Source organism: Dendrobates tinctorius, unplaced genomic scaffold (genome assembly GCF_039654945.1).
Source record: "Dendrobates tinctorius isolate UK_male_01 unplaced genomic scaffold, ASM3965494v1 ptg000254l, whole genome shotgun sequence".
Taxonomy (NCBI): Eukaryota; Metazoa; Chordata; class Amphibia; order Anura; family Dendrobatidae; genus Dendrobates; species Dendrobates tinctorius.
In genome coordinates, this window is record NW_027361921.1 from 12196951 (window position 1) to 12210081 (window position 13131).

At 42.9% G+C, this 13131-nt stretch overlaps 1 protein-coding gene across 4 annotated transcripts in view; it reads left to right on the top strand.

Annotated features, from left to right (window-relative positions):
* STAT1 (signal transducer and activator of transcription 1) overlaps positions 1-13131 on the top strand; it is a 630302-nt gene that overhangs the window by 386174 nt on the left and 230997 nt on the right. For all 4 annotated transcript variants that reach the window (XM_073558164.1, XM_073558167.1, XM_073558166.1 and 1 more), the window contains exons 17-18: positions 1948-2083; positions 9976-10028. In XM_073558164.1, coding sequence (XP_073414265.1) covers positions 1948-2083; positions 9976-10028 — 189 coding nt within the window. The remainder of the gene's footprint in view (positions 1-1947; positions 2084-9975; positions 10029-13131) is intronic.

The window sequence follows — 13131 nt, forward strand, 5'->3', positions numbered from 1 at the left end:
ATGTTTGGTATGCATGGCCCTCATCAGAAAAACATTTAAAAAACATAAACCATCCTACTTACCTTTCCTTCGCGCTCTCTGATGCCAGTAGCTGATTTATCATGTAAGCAGCACATGGCAGGAGCGTCATGGGCTGCTTACACGTGGAGGACAGCTGGCGGAATAGTCACTGCTTTCCACGCCGAGACTGTGGGCGTGTGGAGCAATGAATATTCATTGATCTTTAATAGTGGGCACTGTAACCTCAGCCACTGGCTTGCTGATGCTGCCAGGCAATCTTGTGTGCCTGCTATTAAAGGGAATGAATATTCACTGCTTTCCACGCCCTTAAGTAGCGGGCACACTTTTGAGCTCAGCAGCTGCAGGAAGCCAGCTGCTGCGGCTAACAGTGTGTCCGCTATTAAAGAGAAAATAATATTCACTGCTCTCCACTCCCATGGGTATGGAGAGCAGTGAATTTTAATTTCTCTATTCAGCAGCTGGCACAGGTGTTAGCCACAGCAGCCGCCTCCTGTCTCCGGTGACCCGCTGCTGCTCCCTCTCCATCTTATATTCTGAAAAATACCTCTAAGTGGAACCATCACTCGTGTATAAGCCGAGAGGGGGCTTTTTCATCATTAAATAAGCGTGCTGAAAAACTCGGCTTATACACAAGTATATATGGTAGCTTCATTTTTATTTAATTTACTTATCGTACACCATCATTTTTTTTTTTATTAAACAGCACTTTCCAGACATTATCATCCTTATACCCATTATGGCTCCCAATAAAAGAAGAACCCTATCAGTTTGTCTTGGTAGCGTGCGAGGAAAACGGGGTGGCTGGAGAAAACACGTATCACAGGGAGAATACAGGAAAGATGTATATCTTTGTACCGTGTTAGCCAGTGGATAGAAAAATATTCAGGATTGAGAGTCCTCAGTAGTTGATACCTTTTAATGGCTAACTGAAAAGATGGTAATACATTGCAAGCTTTCGAGACTACTCAGGTCTCTTCATCAGGCTAGACTAATACAAAATCTGAAGTCACATATTTTCATAAAGATGCGGTACATTCTCACATAAATATGTGCCTTCAGATTTTGTATTAGTCTAGCCTGATGAAGAGACCTGAGTAGTCTCGAAAGCTTGCAATGTATTACCATCTTTTCAGTTAGCCATTAAAAGGTATCAACTAATGAGGACTCTCAAAAAGGGAGAATACACAAACTTTTTGATGATGTCTTTGGTGGGATTTGAATACAACCCCCCCCGTGCTGCAAAACAGTACTAACCACTGACCCAATGAGTCTGTCTCCCTTTTAGCATCAGTGGATGACCAAAATGTTTTCTTTTATAATCTTTTAGGTAGCTGTCAGTTGCTTTTACTGAATAAGAACATTCTACTTTCTAGTATAGTCAGCTACCAAAAAAAAAAGTTTTCATTTATCTTTTTATACAGGGGTCTATAAATGAATAACAAATGCAATTGTACTTCATGGCTAATGCGCCGTACACCATGTGTAGGTCCTAAGCATAAAGTGTAGAAAAAACACCGTGAGCACAACTCAAGATGGTGCTAAGGTTAGGTTCCCAAACCGTTAAAGCAACAAATATAAACCTAGCACTCAACTTAAAGGTATTTGCAAGGCGGTTTATTGTAGTACACGAAAAAAGACGTTTCGGTCAATGTGACCTTCTTCAGTTAGTACAAGGGTAAATATAATTACAAAACAAAATGTCATATAAAACTGTTTTTACCCTTGTACTAACTGAAGAAGGTCACATTGACCGAAACGTCTTTTTTCGTGTACTACAATAAACCGCCTTACAGATACCTTTAAGTTGAGTGCTAGGTTTATATTCTAAGCATAAAGTGCACTGTAATTTTTATTTTTTGCAAGTAAAAGTATCCAAGTTATTGCTCTTCCTTGTTACGATTATCAAATATTTTCTTTCCTTTGCAGAATTTATCTTTCTTCTTAAACCCACCAGCAGCAACATGGACACAGTTGTCTGAAGTGTTAAGTTGGCAGTTTTCGTCTGTAACTAAAAGGGGACTTCATGCAGATCAACTAATCATGTTGGAGGAGAAACTATTAGGTAAGATAAGTTTATAATAGACTCTACATATATTTATCTAACTGATTCCAGCAACGTGACTCTGCAGGCGTCCATGGGATTAGGTTGGGTTCTCAGTATTGGGACCCTAATCAATCAGAAAGTTATCCCTTATTTTTTGGATACAGTAGGTGATAACTTTCAAATATTATACAAACCCTTAAGTTTTATTGTGTTAAGTGCACCTGTGACAGGGTCGAAACTGGACAGTTTTGCTTTTATTTTATTTTGGTCCAATGCAGACGGTTTCAGAGAAATGGGTCATTTTCTTTAGGGCTACCTTTTAGGGTATGTGCAGATGATCCACATGCGCTGCAGTCTATTGAATGCAGGTGAATCCAAATGTGTTCTCTGAACCATGTGGTTTCACCGCGTCCAATTATACATATTCTGTTGTTCTCTTAACAGGGGTTAAAATGGGGTTTCCGCGTCCAATATATTCTATTCGTGAAATTTCTCCTAACAGGAGTTAAAGTGAAAGTGGGGTTTTTATATCCACTGTGTAATCCCTCCCCACACAGGTTTAGACATTCTTTCAATGCCATTAACAGAAAATCCATAGATATCACTAGCAAGCACCACTTGAAAATAACAAGACAATGAAGATATGTACACAGCTTTAGGATTACTGACATCTGAAAGATATCTGGTACACTTTTGGTGGCTGTAGCGTGCATCCCACATATTATTTGTTTTCTAAATATTAAATAATAATGCATAACAAGTTGTTGTCTGTAACACAAAACTTAATCACTATGGTCAAGAATGAAAGATACAGCCATCACAAGGCCATCAACCTTTAGGGTCCCGTTACATTTAGCGATGCACCAGCGATCCCGACAACGATACGACCCGGTCAGGATCGCTGTTGCATCGCTAAATGGTCGCTAGTGAGCTTCCAAACAGGCAGATCTCAACAGCGACGCAGCAGCGGTCGTTACCTGTCACACGCAGTGATGATGTCTTCTACCACAGGACTGGCGTATAGCAAATGTGGTGCCAATATTCAAAAAGGGGACAAAAACTGAACTTGGAAATTATAGGCCAGTAAGTTTAACCTCAACTGTGGGTAAAATCCTGGAGGGTTTTCTAAGAGATACTATACTGGAGTATCTGGAGAAGAATAAACTTATGACCCAATATCAACATGGGTTTACAAGGGACCGTTCCTGTCAGACTAATCTGATAAGCTTTTATGAAGAGGTAAGTTCCGGACTGGACCTAGGGAATGCAGTGGACGTGGACTTTTCAAAAGCTTTTGATACGGTGCCACACAAAAGGTTGATACATAAAATGAGAACAATGGGGATAGGGGAAAATATGTGTAGGTGGGTTAAGAGCTGGCTCAGGGATAGGAAACAAAGGGTGGTTATTAATGGAGCACACTCGGACTGGGTCACGGTTAGCAGTGGGGTACCACAGGGGTCAGTTTTGGGCCCGCTTCTTTTTAACATATTTATTAATGACCTTGTAAGGGGCATAGAGAGTAGAATTTCAATATTTGCAGATGACACTAAACTCTGCAGGGTAATCAATTCAGAGGGGGACAATTTTATATTACAGGAGGATTTATGTAAATTAGAAGCTTGGGCTGATAAATGGCAAGTGAGCTTTAATGGGGATAAATGTAAGGTCATGCACTTGGGTAGAACGAACAAGATGTATAATTATGTGCTTAATTGTAAAACACTGGGCAAAACTGTCACTGAAAAAGACCTGGGTGTATGGGTGGACAACAAACTCACATTTAGTGGCCAGTGTCAGGCAGCTGCTGCAAAGGCAAATAAAATAATGGGATGCATTAAAAGAGGCATAGATGCTTAGGAGGAGAACATAATTTTACCTCTATATAAGTCACTAGTGCGACCACACTTAGAATACTGTGTACAGTTCTGGTCTCCGGTGTATAAGAAAGACATAGCTGAACTGGAGCGGGTGCAGAGAAGAGCGACCAAGGTTATTAGGGAACTGGGGGGTCTGCAATACCAAGACAGGTTATTACACTTGGGGTTATTTAGTTTGGAGAATCGAAGGCTTAGGGGTGATCTTATTACAATGTATAAATATATGAGAGGACAATACCAAGACCTATCTAATGATCTTTTTACTCTTAGACCTGTGACGGGGACAAGGGGGCATCCTCTACGTCTGGAGGAAAGAAGGTTTAAGCATACTAGCAGACGCGGATTCTTTACTGTAAGAGCAGTGAGACTATGGAACTCTTTGCCATATGATGTTGTAATGAGTGATTCCCTACTAAAATTTAAGAAGGGACTGGATGCCTTTCTTGAAAAGTATAATATTACAGGGTATATACACTAGTTTCTTTAGTGTTGCGTTGATCCAGGGAGCTAGTCTGATTGCCGTATGTGGAGTCGGGAAGGAATTTTTTTCCCCAATGTGAAGCTTACTGTTTGCCACATGGGTTTTTTTTGCCTTCCTCTGGATCAACATGTTAGGGCAAGTTAGGATAGGATGGGTTGAACTAGATGGACTTAAAGTCTCCCTTCAACCTTAATTACTATGTTACTATGTTAACCTTTAGGGTCCCGTTACATTTAGCGATGCACCAGCGATCCCGACAATGATACGACCCGGTCAGGATCGCTGTTGCATCGCTAAATGGTCGCTAGTGAGCTGCCAAACAGGCAGATCTCAACAGCGACGCAGCAGCGGTCGTTACCTGTCACACGCAGTGATGATGTCTTCTTCCGCCCGCGTCCACTTGTCGCTCGTCGGCGCCAACAGGAAGCTGCTGACGAGAAACGGCCCAGGACGTTCTCGCGCGATCAGCGATAACCAGCGGGGAGCCGGTCGGAGGTAAGTGTCACATGTAGCGATATCTCTGCTGCGTCACAAAATCGGTGACGCTTTAGCGATATTGCTAGCGATATCACTGTGTAAAGCCCCCTTAAATCATGTAGCCTATTTAGAATGTTTGAACGCACGCCCCATTTTTTAATCTGGGGTGTGTCATTTTAGGTGGCAATTACCAGTTTTGCATTTCAAAAATGTGAAATTTCCAAACAAAATTGGAAAAAATGTGGTTTTCCAACTTTTCATTAATGTTTCTGCTTTTAAAAAATGTTATATCACACAAGAAAATTAACAATCAATTTGAAAACTTTAGATTATAAAAAATATATTTTCCCAGGATTTCCCTCATGACAGCACGTCAGTGTCACATGCCCCGTCCTGTGTGACACAGCCAGGTGGCTGGTAACTGATAAAACAGGACACGGCACGTGTAATTGTCCAGTATGACGCGGTCCGCAGGACGGTAACTAATACAACCAGACACAGGGGATAGGGAAAACCTGGGTAACAATAACAATGGTGGCCCTGCGATAGAGAACGGGGACGTGGAGACCTCCTGCACTCCTCTGAGTCAGTGTCTCTACACTCCTAACGTTCACTAGGCCGGTTCCACACTGGGCGACGATCACCCTGACTCGCCCTGCACCTAAACCCTCACTAGGGAAATGGTTGGTGCGGAAACTAATCCCACCACTGCACTAAACACACATAAGGAAAAGTGACAAAACAGGGGAAACACCACTTAGCTTTGCTCTGTTGCTTACGCTCCCAGCAACAGAGCCCACCACCTGCGTTCATCTTTTCCTCCGACCGGATCCAACACCATAGTGCAGCCTTGGTGCAATCAGAGTCCACCACCTGCATGCAGCTGTCCAGAAACAGAGTCCAGCAAATGAGTCCAGCTTTTCTGCCAAAGAGTCCAACATTTTGAGTCCAGCTTTCCAGCAACCGAGTCCAGCATCCTGAGTGCAGCTCTACACCATAGCTGCCACTCCACAAAGCAATGCCAGCCCTCCTTGCAGACACCATAGCTGGCACTCCACCAAGCCATGCCAGCCCTCCTTGCAGACACCATAGCTGCTACTCCAGCACTCTGACTGGGCTATCCTTGACTCTCCTTCAGCTCCATCCTTCACCCAGACTTGCTTGCAAATGAGGAACTATCACCAACAGTGATTGACACACCTGACACTCTTTTATAGAGCAATCACACCTGTTACATAATCACGTGCACAGAATCAAAGAAACCAGAGTGCAATGATGCTAATGGCCACCGGGGGGAAACTACAACTGAAACCACCACAGTGCAATGACCCTAATGGCCACCGGGGACAAATCCACCTTTGGCACACAGCCAAAGGAAAAAAAAAAAAGGTTACTTTGTGCATTTAATCTGTCAGATCCAACCTGGATCATGACAGTCAGGAAGTAGTCCTGCTCATCCTCTAGGGAAAGGAAATACACGAGAGGTTAAAAGTTTCCCAACTCCACCTCACCCTCTGTGTTTTTCCTGTCCCTAGCAGGACCGAGCACGGAGAGGAAGGAGCGAAGGAGCATGAAGACTTACCTTGGAGCTCAGGGGGATCGGAGAGGACGTCATCTCTTCCCATCCCGCTGTCAAGAGGCTCCAGGCTGATACTTCACTAGGCTGGGGTCCCTCAGCCAGTCGGAAGAGCAAGATATAGCTCCCAACTTTTACCACTTCCCTCTTGCAGAGGGCTCTCTGCGTCGGTCGGTTGAACATGCGGATCGAGCGTATAGGTGTGTGTTCCAATGGTGGAAAGCATTTCCGTCCGGGATGATGCGCATGCATTCCAACGTAGAACGTGTTTCTGGTTTAGAGGGATACCACTTATCGGACCGGCACAGCATGCATTTCACCATGGATTGCAGGAAAAAGCTATGGGGGAGGTATGAAGGCCACCTGGATACAGTAAGACCCTATAAAAGGGTGCTGTCAGAGGGGATATGGGTGCACAATCTGAACAATGGATTCTAATCCTTCACGCTCAGAAGCACCAGCTGAACAGTCCCTGGCAAGTGTAAATAACCCCCATAGTGGCCCTTTTTTTTTTTATTACCAAGAGAGGGACCTTGTAGTGAATACTACACAATTCTCATCTTTTTTTAAATGGGGCAGAAGGACTCCTTTAGACCGGTGTCACGTAGAAATACATGCAGCTGCACACTCCGGTCCCAAGTGCAGACGGCAGTGCCGGGTATTGATGCGAGTTTCTCGCATTACATACGCAAGTGGGACCAGCCTTAAGATCAGGATCTTCTTCTCGGAAAGTGCCCGGCTGCAACACAAAGTTGTCAGTCATACAAAAAACAGTTATGTGCAGTGTATCTCAAAGTTCCTTAAGGACGAACAATCGTCACTTTTAGCAGACATGCGGGCCATGATTAGGGAAGAGGTCCAGAGTACTGTTGCTAGCCTGGTACCATCTCAACCGGCTGAGAGTACTTCCCGTCTTAAGAGAGCTAGATGAGAGATGGAAGAATCTTCTGAGGAAGCATATGCATATTCGTATTACTCAGATGAGGACATGGAGGGAGAAGAAGAATGTACTCCCCAAATACCCTCCGAGGAGAGGAACAAATATTTCTTCTCATCTGAAAATACGGATGACCTTTTAAGAATTGTATGGGCAACCATGACGGTTGAGGAGACTCAGGCGCCACATACAATTCAGAACAGGACGAGAAGTTTGGAGGGCTAAGAACACAAAGGAACATATAAAAGCAATGATCTTGGAAAATTTGGAAGACACAGAGAAACATCTAGTCATCCCCAGAGGTTTTAAGGCACGCTTTCCATTTGATTGGGGAGGTCAGGATTTGGAAGGAAATCCCAAAAGCAGATATTCCCGTTGCCAAAGTGGCAAAAAAGACCTCACTACCTTTTGAGGATTCCTCCTGCCTTCAAGATGCTATGGACAGGAAAGCAGAGGGACTACTTAAAAGAAGTTCTCAGCGGCCTTCATTAAAACTAATATAGACGCCACCTTCGTAGACAGGTCTATATAATAGTAACATAGTTAACAAGGACGAAAAAAGACATTTGTCCATCCTGTTCAGCCTATATTCCGTCAGAATAAATCCCCAGATCTACGTCCTTCTAAAGAACCTAATTACTGTAATATACAATATTGTTACGCTCCAGGAAGACATCCAGGCCTCTCTTGAAGTCCTCAACTGAGTTCTCCATCACCACCTCCTCAGGCATTCCAGATTCTCACTGCTCTAACAGTAAAGAATCCTCTTCTATGTTGGTGGAAATACCTTCTCTCCTCCAGACACAGAGATGCCCCCTTGTGACCGTCACCTTCTTTGGTATAAACAGATCCTCGGAGAGATATTTGTATTGTCACACAAGCATATAACAATGCCATCTGATGTTTTATTGGATAGCACTCAGCCCAGTGTTGTACTGTGCCCAGTTTTCATGCGAAAACAATTGCAGCATGCTGCAAGTGTATCCAATAGTAATCGGCTCACGCGCACCCATTCAAGTCAATGAGTTTGTGTGAAACATAGGACTGCACTTGGATGTCATCGTATCGTGCAAGAGCATCTGATCACACTAAGGTGACTCTCTTGATAGAGTTTGATCTTAGTGACATTAGCATAGTCGGCCCAATTTTTTTTCATGAGAGAATCGACGAACATGTGACCACAGCCTTATACTCAATCGCTGGCATCTTCTTTTTTTTGGCACCGCTCCAATGCCACGGCACCATCTTGCCGTGACTGCTTCTTCTGACCGGCCAGAAGTCAGAGTTAACGATCACGAGTGCTCATTGCAAGTGTATGAGAGCCAGAACGAGGCTTTCATAGAGTTGAATTGAAAAGCGACCTCCAGCTCGCTCCAGCAAAGTGTCGGTGATGGAAGGTGAAGACGATGGCTGGTGAGTATGTTTGAATCAAAGACCTAAGGGTCCCGTTACATTTAGTGATGCACCAGCGATCCCGACGATATGACCCTGTCAGGATCGCTGGTGCATCGCTAAATGGTCGCTAGTGAGCTGCCAAACAGGCAGATCTCACCAGCGACGTAGCAGCGGTCGGCAGTCGTTACTTACCTGTCAGACACGGCGATGAAGACGTCCATGCGTCGCTCGTCGGCGCCAGCAGGAAGCCGCCGACGAGAAATGGCCCAGGACGTTCTCGCGCGATCAGTGATAGCCAGCGGGGGAGCCAGTTGGAGGTGTCACATGTAGCGAGATCGCTAGCAATATCGCTGCTGCGTCACAAAATCAGTGACGCTTTAGCAATATTTCTAGTGATATCACTGTGTGAAGCCCCCTTTAGATTCGAATCTCCCAACCAGTGCTGCAATTAAAAATAAATACTAGAGTGGTGCTTTAATCTAAGGATAGGTCATAAATATTAATGCCTAGACAACCCCCTTAAGTATTGCAAAGTCTGCTTGTTCATTTTTTGCAGTGTTTTTTTTTGCTTCATGTTCTATGTATGTATGTTGTTTTTCCATTTACTTTTCTAGAGGTGTTAAAAACCGCTCATAAATATGCGTTTATAAAGTGTCCCAACATAAAAATGAAATCCATGTGAAAATATTAATAAAAGCCAATTGTGACGCTGAAAAAGGTGTCTATAAAGAGCCCTGAATTATTTAAAGAAAGTCTACATGCACAACTCTTTATTACAAATGTTTACATGATCTGTACTTTTAGAAAGAGACGTTTGAAATATATTTTTGCTACCAATTTTCATTTCCATATTTATTACTATGAGTTTTGTTTTATTTCTTTGTATAGCAAATACTGTGAAACACAAACACTAGCTTAATAAATAATTAACGGTAATTCTTGGCAAAATGCACTGGATTTTGCGGCGTGTGCTTAATCAGAATAGGGGGCCCATAAATGTATCACATGAAGACCACGTGCTTCACCTCTGCCTGGCAATTTGTTTATGCTGCATGATTTCTGTCGGGCACAAATTCATGCACATATGAGCAGCCATGTCTCTGTTTTTGTAAGTCTCTATACATTATCAATTCAACATGAATTTTTGTGCTCTTTTATCTGCAGGTACAAATATGATCAATACAGATGACTTTATTCCATGGACTAGATTCTGCAAGGTAAAATAGAAAAATAGAAGCAATGTCCAGTATAATATGGCTTACATAAATACTTACTATGCTTGCATTTTGTAAAGATTAATGTGTTATTTTCTTAGTAAGAAATGTATTACTTCTGGGCTACCCATAGACTATAAAAATCTACTCTTAAGCCCCCTTCACACATAGCGAGATCGCTACCGATATTGCTAAAGCGTCACTGATTTTGTGACGCAACAGCGATATCGGTAGCGATCTCGCTACATGTAACACTTATCTCCGACCCGGCTCCCCGCTGGATATCGCTGATCGCGCGAGAACGGGATGGTCCATTTCTCGTCGTCGGCTTCCTGCTGGCGCCTGCGAGCGACTCCATGGACGCGAGCGGAAGACGTCACCTGTTATGAATGGGTCACCGAGGAGGATAGCAGGCCCAGGCTAAGCCACAGAAAACCAGAGAGGTTGGTAACTAAGCGGATGCAGACCCCTGATCCTGTCCACAACAAGCAGTAGCCATGGAGCGTACCTACGATGATCCTAGATGCCTCGGCACAGCCGGAGAGCTAACTAAGCCTAAAGCAAGAAAGGGGAAATCTAAACTGCCCCGGAGCAGACCCCAAAGGAATAGATAGCCCCCAAACATATATTGCCGGTGAGACAAGATGAAAACACAAATGCAGGCAGAAAAATAGACTGAGCAAACGATGGGGCCCACACTGACTAGACAGGACAGGAAAGGAAAGACACTGTCTGCAATCATGCAAAAAACCCTGCAAAAAGTCCAACACGTCTGATGCACAAAACACTGAAGTCGCACGACATCGCCCCCCACTATATCAGCACTGTGGTATATTCTGAAAGCAAAGCAAAAAAAGACCAATATAAAAGGGGACAAAACAAACTGGCACATGCAGTAACATATAGTCGGTGATTCAGCACAGCCCCAGCCGGAGCTAGCTGACCCGCACAAAGCAGAGATAAACAAAACCAGATCAAATGCAAACAGAAAAGAAAATGAACCACTTAGCTGAACATGCAGGGAAAGAGCAGGAGACATCAGACCTCAGGAGGCACAGGAAGAAAATCACCAGCAGGGATAGAGGGAGTCAGCTGTCTTAAATCCCAATCAGAAACCCCAGATCTCCAATCGTCTTCCTCATTATCAGGTGGCAAGCCTCTGTCAATCAGATCAGCTCCACTACCTCCAGTAACCACCAGAGGGAGCCCAGAAAGAGAACTCTCAATCTGACCAACTCCACTATCTTCAGTAATCACCAGAGGGAAGCCAGAGAGAGAATTCACAACAGTCACCCTCGCTGCATGTGACAGGTAAGTAGCGACCGCCGACCGCTGCTGCTTCGCTGGTGAAATCTGCCTGTTTGACAGCTCACTAGCGACCATTTAGCTATGCACCAGCGATCATGACCGGGTCGTATCGTCGGGATCGCTGGTGCATCGCTAAATGTAACAGGACCTTAAGTGACAGTTAAAATGTCTCTATATTGCTGTATAGTGCAGCACCTGTGCAGCTGCAGCAGCATGGAGCCGGATGTCCATAAAGAAGAACTTAAAGACATGGACTGGAATATAAGTTGGTGTGCATGCAACGTGTAGGCACATGTTCACACTGGCCACTAAACAGACAAAATCAAGGAAAAAAGCAAGATAAACATCCTGCATTTTTTAATTAAAATTATGTTAACTAAGAACCTTATATTATTTTGATGCACTATAGCTATTTAATGCAGGGTGTTTGTGTAAAGTGCCCAAGCGAAGTGGTCGTGGGCGAGTTAGTTGTTGATCCCACTTGCTCTTGCACTTTACAGACAACATGTGTCCCCTTCCGGTTGTGGCCTGCGGCCTCTATTGGCTCCAGGTTTTCCTCTTCTGGAACCTTGGCAGCAATCAATACAGAGGAAATAATCAAACTTTTACTTGACAACTGGTAGTCTTTGCAAACAGGCATACTGGGTAAGGCCCCACAGGTTGTCTTCTTTCCCACATGTACCGGACACAACTTCAGCACTGGTTCTCAGTATGAGTGGAGGGTCCTCCTTGCTATCTTCCCTATCGCAAGGAATTCCTCTCCACCACTTGCAGTGCACATATACTGTGCAGTATATATACTGCTCAAAAAAATAAAGGGAACACAAACAGCCTGTTGCAAATGGAATAGTGTTCCCTTTATTTTTTGAGAATATATATATATATATATATATATATATATATATATATATATATATATATATATATATATATATATATATATATATATATATATATATATATATCCAACAATGTAGACCAGCTCACTCCTGTGAACCACCTGGGACCTCAGCTGACCTGGTTAACTCCGTTGTGCCCGGATCTGGATGTAGGAGTCCATCCATACAAATGTGAACAACGACAAAGCAAAGTCCAGCAATAACGTGAGCAATCCAGGATGCTGTTAGAAAATTATTTTTTAGGACTATCTGCACTACTTTCCTGCGTTATTGCTGTTTTGAACTGCTTGGACCATTGTATTTTAATGGATTTATCAATAAAAAGAAAGAGAAAATAATTTTTTTACAGCATCCTGGATTGCTCACGTTATTGCTGGACTTTGCTTTGTTGTTGTTCATAGATATATATATATATATATATATATATATATATATATATATATATATACATACATACATACACTGTATATATACGGTATACATATATACAGCTCTGGCAAATTAAGAGATCACTGCAAAATTTTCAGTTTGACTGATTTTTCTCTTTATAGGTATATTTTTTAGTAAAATGTAAATTGCTATTTTATTCTATAAACTACTGACAACATGTCTTCGAATATCCAAGCACTAAATTTTGTATTTGTCAGAAAATGAGAAATGTTCCAAATAGCAAAAAATGCAGTGATCGCAGACCTCGAATAATGCTAAGAAAACAAGTTCCTAATCATTTAGAAACAACAATACTAATGTTTTAACTCAGGAAGGGTTCAGATATCAATATTTTGTGGAATAACCATGATTTTTAATCACAGCTTTCATGCGTCTTGCCATGCTTTCCACCAGTCTTTCACACTGCTTTTGGGTGACCTTATACCAGTCCTGGTACAAAAATTTAAGCA